General features: G+C 44.9%; 1 protein-coding gene across 2 annotated transcripts; it reads left to right on the forward strand.

The window, feature by feature from the left end:
* Positions 1-306: 306 nt before the first annotated feature.
* Positions 307-6,009, forward strand: LOC144501457 (uncharacterized). 2 transcript variants are annotated; one of them, XM_078225234.1, is made up of 4 exons: positions 307-421; positions 908-999; positions 2,630-4,183; positions 5,506-6,009. In XM_078225234.1, exons 3-4 carry the CDS (start codon positions 2,736-2,738, stop codon positions 5,588-5,590), a joined length of 1,533 nt encoding a protein of 510 aa, XP_078081360.1. In that variant the 5' UTR covers positions 307-421; positions 908-999; positions 2,630-2,735; the 3' UTR covers positions 5,591-6,009. The 2 variants fall into 2 exon arrangements, with proteins under 2 accessions (XP_078081360.1, XP_078081361.1); XM_078225235.1 differs by lacking the exon at positions 908-999.
* The last annotated feature ends 921 nt before the right edge of the window (positions 6,010-6,930 follow it).

The following is a 6,930-nucleotide window of genomic DNA, read 5'->3' on the forward strand; positions in this document are numbered from 1 at the left end:
TGGACCAATATACAACAATCATCTTAGACAAAATATGCCGAAACAAAATTTCCTAATTAAAAAAAAAGAAACTTTAGTACTTTATTAAATTCAGAAATTGAAAAAGAAACCTATTTTAAATGATTACTTTAGGATTATAGTTTCAATTCAAAAAATTCAGAAAGATTACTGAACTGCATAAATACTTGCTTCAAAGTTGCAATAACGGCCCATTTTTGATAACAGCGCAGGATGTACTCCATCCTCAGCAGAGAAGCTCCTAACGCAGGCGCAGTGGAGCTGTGAATTGGTCATGCGCATTGCGGTCTCTCACTGAAGCATGCGCAGGATGGGTGCTGCTTTTTTCTGCAGGCGGTTAACTGGGTTCCGGAATCAGAGACAAATTGTGGATTCTTGGAGGGTAATGGAGGCGGCGGAGTAGGTACGGATGCTTTATAAACACCCAATGCAGATTCTAAACCCAGAATGAAAACATCGCGGTCCCGGGATTGCACCAAACCCGGGCAGTAACCGTGGGGCCGCCTTTCCGCTGCCGGACCCCAGTTACCGACCGACATCGTTATCGGGGAAATGGGCAGTAAGGCGCATGCGCGCTCTTCCTGCTCCAGGTTTATTTATTGGTATCACAAGTAGGCTTACATTAACACAGCAATGAAGTTACTATGCTCGCCACAGGAAGCCTCATTGTGTCACACAAATTAGGGTCCTATAAACTTTAGGACCCCAGTAACCATGTTAATCCATGAGGAATGTTAAGAATTTCTATCCTGGACTTACTGATGGTTTTTGGAAACTCCTTTCACAGGGGATCAGAAGGGCAGTATTCACACACACAAAACTCAAACCAAGAGAAATGTTTGTATCTTTTCAATTCCTGTCCTGGACTAACAGTGACGATTTCCTTCAGGATATTTGAAGATCAGGATTGAAAAGTGGAAATCTCAAACCAAACATCAGATCGAAACCTGACAGAGTCACTCGATTCATCAGAACCTGAATGTAATTTTTTCTGTGGATAAAGATTCAAACATCTGTGACTGGAAATAGGGAAAAGCAATGGCGTGGAGGGATTTGAAAAGAAGGACATGAGTTTTCATTTGAGTTGCGGTTTAACGGGGAGCCTGTGTCGATCATTGAGAACAGAGGGATGGTTGAATGAATAGGATTCAGAGCAGAGAATATCAGCAGCATAAATATCACTAATATGGAGAGATGCTGGATTGGGATTAGGTGACTGGAGATAGGACTCTTGGGCTGTGCTGTGACCACTTTTATGAATATGCTATCCATGTAGCTCTCAGCCTTGTGGATGTGTCACAGTGACTCCAGCCACCATCCCAGCTCTGAAACCCGAGCTCAGGTTTCAGCAGCTGACAGCACTTTGTGCACGTATAGTCATCCAGGCCACCAGAAGTGTTTATGACTTTGCACATATTACAGGGCACACATTCCACTAACTGAGCTGCCCTGCCATGTCTTAACTTTACTTCTCTTGCATTAACTCAATTCTATTTTCAATAGAATTCAATAGGGCGGCACGGTAGCACAGTGGTTAGCACTGCTGCTTCACAACTCCAGGGTCCCGGGTTCGATTCCCGGCTCGGGTCACTGCCTGTGTGGAGTGTGCACATTCTCCTCGTGTCTGCGTGGGTTTCCTCCGGGTGCTCCGGTTTCCTCCCACAGTCCAAAGATGTGCGGTTAGGTTGATTGGCCAGGTTAAAAATTGCCCCTTAGAGTCCTGAGATGCGTAGGTTAGAGGGTAAAATATGTGGGGGTAGGGCCTGGGTGGGATTGTGGTCGGTGCAGACTCGATGGGCCGAATGGCCTCCTTCTGCACTGTAGGGATTCTATGATATCTATGATTCTATGATTACTTGTTTTATCTGACTATCTGGGCCCTAACTTTTCCTTCTCTTCCTCTATGTACTGAATCCCCACTTTGATCCAAATTTCCAAATATACTCACTGCGACAGTGTCTTACTGAGGATGAGGTCTCTCTCACTGCTCATACACCGCTTACTGATGCAGCTTATGCCTGGAAACTCAGCTTGGGGTAAAATATGACACCAAATTTGTGACCAGTCAGTTCTGCCGCAGACATTTGCTCGGGAGAGAGATGGAGTCAGAATTCATTAAGTGGAGATTGTCTGCAGTCCCGTTACAATGTTGTCAGTCTTCCCAATATTCAACTACAGGAAATGTCTGCTCATCCAGTATGGGATGTCAGACAAGTCAGGATGGTGTATGACTTGGGGGGAGCTGATGGTATCGACATAAACCTGCTACCCTGGTCTTCAGGGCTTGGAGATTGTGTGTTTGGGAAATTCTGTCAGAGATCTGCTCCAGTTATAGAAATTTAAAATTCCTCACATTCTCCCCTGCATCCCGCACCTGCTCCCACTCTCTCTCTCTCCTCCCAATTCTTGTATAGGCCTAGACTGTGTGGCAGGTTGCCTTCCCTGAGGGCTTCAGTGAACCATTTGGGTTTTTGCACAATCCAGCAGCTTTAATGGTCATGTTTTCCTAGTGCCAGCCCCACAAATTACCAGATTCATTCAGCTCAATTTCATAACCTGTTTCTGTGGGTTCTCTCTCACTCCCGTTTTCTGTTTTAAATCAATTTCACAGGTTATTAGAAGGAGAGGATTTGCAATTGGGAAGCAAACCAAACATCACATCAGGATCTGACAGAGTCCCCAAATTATCATAAACTGAATATCATTGGATTTTGAACATGGAAGGAAAAAGCACCATCCATAGTGGGCAGTACACGTGTTCTGTGTGTGGACAAGAATTCAGCCAATCATCTGACCTGTCAGAACATAAATGCAGTCACAACAGGGAGAAACTGTTGAAATGTGAAGACTGTGGGATGTTATTCAATTACCCATCAGTGCTGGAAATTCATCGACGGTGTCACACAGGAGAGCGACCATTCACTTGCTCTGAGTGTGGAAAGGGATTCACTCGGTCATCTGACTTGCTGACACACCAGCGAGTTCATACTGGGGAGAGGCCGTACATCTGTTCTGAGTGTGGGAAAGGATTCACTCGGTTGTCGGACTGTTTGATTCACGAGCGAATTCACACAGGTGAGAGACCGTACACCTGCTCCACGTGTGGGAAGGGATTTGGTGTGTTTGCCAGCTTGGTGACCCACCAGCGCACTCACACTGGGGAGAGGCCCTTCACCTGCTCCACATGTGGGAAGGGATTCACTACCTCCTCCACTCTGGTGACACACCAGCGAATTCACACAGGGGAGAGACCTTTCAAATGCCCGGACTGCGGGAAGTGCTATAAAAGCTCCAGCGAATGCATGTCCCATCAACGTATTCACACTGATGAGAGACCATTCAGGTGCCCTCACTGTGGAACTGGGTTCAAACAATCATTTCATCTCACTGTACACCAGCGAATTCACACAGGTGAGAGACCATTCACCTGCTCCGAGTGTGGGAAAGGATTCACTCGATCATCTGAGCTACTGACACACCAGCAAGTTCACACTGGGGAGAGGTTGTACACCTGCTCCGAGTGTGGTAAGGAATTCACCCGATCATCTGAGCTGCGGACCCACCACCGAGTTCACACTGGGGACAGACTGTACACCTGTTCCACGTGTGGGAAAGGATTTACTCGGTTGTCTAACCATTTGGCACATGAGCGAATTCACACTGGGGAGAAACCGTACACATGCTCCGAGTGTGGGAAGGGATTCAGTGTGTTATCCAGCCTGGTGATGCACCAGCGCACTCACAATGGGGAGAGGCCGTTCACCTGCTTTGAATGTGGGAAAGGATTCATTGCCTCCTCTGCCCTGCTGATACACCAGCGAATTCACACAGGGGAGAGACCTTTCAAATGCCCCATCTGCGGGAAGTGCTATAAAAGTTCCAGTGAATGCATGTCTCATCAACGTATTCACACTGACGAGAGACCGTTCAAGTGCCCTGAATGTGGGACCGGGTTCAAACATTCATCTCAACTCATTGCACACCAGCGAATTCACACTGGGGAGAGACCATACACCTGCTCCAAGTGTGGGAAAGGATTCATTCGGCCATGTGACCTGCGGACACACCAGCGAGTTCACACTGGAGAGAGACCATTCACCTGCTCCAAGTGTGGGATGGGATACAGTACTTCATCCAACCTGCGAGCACACCAGCGGCTTCACAAGTAAGTACAGTGATTGGATTATGATGTTAATCTTACCCATGTTTATTGAGGTCTTTTTCTGCTGATGTTAATCTCCAGCATAATTTTAGGTTCTAGAATTCTGGGTAAAAAACAAATAAATCAGCTTTGTTTGAGTTTTGAATACCCCCAACTTTATGTGGGTGGCTGGAAATCGTCCAGTTTCAAGGGAACAAAAGAATGGATGAGTTTCAGCAGCAGATGAGCTGAGGCACGAGTGAAGTTAGACAAAGTTACTGAGGTGGAAATAGGTGGTCATAACGATGTGTAGTCAAAAGTTCAGCTTGGGGTGAAATATGGCACCAAGATTGTGAACAGTCTGGTTCAGCCTCAAAGCTGTAAGAGAGAGGGACAGTATTGATGGTTAGGGAGTGGAGTTTGTAGTGGGGACTGAAGACAATGACTTCAGTTTTCCCAATATTTAAATGGAGGAATTTTCTGCCCATCCAGTACTGGTTGTGAGACAAGTCAGGATGGTGTGTGACTTGCAGCGGAACTTGGAGACGATGGTGTCACATGAACCTGATACCCTGGTCCTTCTAGGTAGTGGAGGTTGAGTTTGGAAGATTCTATCAATGTTCTTGTTGAGTTGTAGATCTATAAGATCCCTTCTCTTCATCCTTGCCCCTCCCATCTCCCTGTCTATTTCCTCCCAGAGATATTGGAAGCTTGTATAGGGATGGGTTAAACCTAGTTTGTCAAGGGGAAACTGAAGGGTGACCCAAATTGGAAGGAAGTAATGTTGGTAACAGGAAGTGATAATGGATCTAGAAGGCAGGAGAAACAAAACAAAGCATCAAGTATGTGTCGAATGGTGTCAAAAAGATAAAAGTTAATGGAGCTATACCTGAATGTGCGCAGCATTCGTAACAAGGTAGATGATCTAAAGACACAAACAAAGGTAAATGAGTATGATATAATTCTCAGTACGGAAACATGGCTGCATAGTAACCAATGGAAGCTCAGTCATTCTGTATGTTTAAAGCAGAGATTGATAGATTTCTGATTAACAATAACATAGAGGGGATAGTTTGAGTAAAAGGTATTGAAGTATCTGATCAGCCATGATATTAAGTGGTGGAGCATGATCAACAGCCTGAATGGCCTACTCCTATGTTCAAAGCTGGCAGGTTTCATGAAGGACGTTAGTGACTCAGTTGTATTTTTACAACAATCCAACAGCTTTCATGGTTGCTTTTTCTTAGTGCTGGCCCCACAAATTACCAGATTCTTCAGCTCAATTTCACAGTCTGTTTTTGTGGGTTCTCTCACTCCCTTTTTTCTGTTTTAATCCAATTTCACAGCGTGTCAGAAGAGGAGGATCTGCAGTCAGGAAGCTCAGACCTACCATCACCTCAGGATCTGCTGGGGTTTCTCAATTTATTGTAACCTGAGTATCACTGGACTTTGAACATAGAAGGAAAAAGCACAATTCATAGTGAAGAGAAACTGTACTCGTGTTCTGTGCATGGACGAGGCTTCAGCCAGTCACCTGACCTGTCATACCACAAATGTCGTCACACTGAGGAGAAAGCATGGAAATGTTTGGACTGTGGGATGAGGATTCAATTACCCAGCCCAGCTGGAAATTAAGCTCCAGTCAATCTAGCGTCTCGTGGACTCAAACCGAAACTCTCCAACCTTTTCTCGTAAGGCAACCAATCCATTTCTGATATTAGTCTAGTAAACCTTCTCTGAACTGGTTCTAATGTATTTACATCTTTCTATAAATAAAGAAAATGAACTGTAGCCCAGTTTTACAATTTAATATTGTGGATAAAATTCTAATAAATGAGATCTGAGTTCAATGCAATGTGTTGAATCTTTTTGATACCTTGAACACAATTTAAATCATTTTGAAGTTAGTCCTTCTCCCTGTTTCTCCTCCATCCACAAGTATGAGGAGCTCATGGAATAAAAAAATCTGGAAGAGGTTGGAACCCAGGAGAAATTAAATAACAAAGATATCATGGACACAAATCAAACTGAGTTGTAATGCTAGTATTAAAGACTAAAGCAGGTTTTATTAACAGATGGGGGGTCAGCCCTGTCTAAAAGCAAGATAGTGCAGAGGATTACTGGGCAGAACAAAATATCAGGCTGTATCTTTCTGAAAGCAAAAGATGAGAACAAGATACAGACTGCCACTTTGGCAGCAGGGGAAGAGGTGGAACTAAAATATGCTTGGAGGACAGTGATATATTTTTGATTTCTCTTTGAAACGAGAAGACTGATCCTGTTACTGATTGTTCAGTTTGTTGTCATTTGTTTTCCTTTCTTACTTCAGATTACTTCAGTTCCCAGCTCTCCAAAGCAGACTCTGAATGCCCTTTCTCACTGCACTGTGTTAATTCTCTCCAGTAATTCCTGCTGTCTGTTGAATGTTGTCAATGATGAAGATGAACAATATCTACAGAACCTGGAGCTCTTATACCCAGCAATCCTATCAGTGGAGCATGTCCCCCCATCTATGTCAACGAGACAGTGCCCATGCGCTTCTCTTGGTATTTGGAGCATGCGCAGTGCCGCTCAGTGATTGGCACATGTGCAGTGCAAGTGATGGCGGTGACGCCAAGGTCTGTTTATCTCTGTCACCGGTAAGTTTATTGGGTGTCGGAAAGGGGGCAATGGGGTGGGTGGAGCGGCTTCATAAACACCCCGCGTAGGCCTTGAACCTGGAATATGGAGCCAGCGGCTCCACGTTATTCCGACGGAAGAAGGTGGAAGAG

The sequence above is a fragment of the Mustelus asterias genome, chromosome 12 (genome assembly GCF_964213995.1).
Source record: "Mustelus asterias chromosome 12, sMusAst1.hap1.1, whole genome shotgun sequence".
Lineage (NCBI taxonomy): Eukaryota > Metazoa > Chordata > Chondrichthyes > Carcharhiniformes > Triakidae > Mustelus > Mustelus asterias.

Coding starts and splice junctions, on each gene's coding strand:
- LOC144501457 (XM_078225234.1), top strand. CDS start 2,736: ATGGAAGGAAAAAGCACCATCCATAGTGGGCAGTACACGTGTTCTGTG. Junction 4,184..5,505: donor GCACACCAGCGGCTTCACAA/GTAAGTACAGTG, acceptor CCAATTTCACAG/CGTGTCAGAAGAGGAGGATC.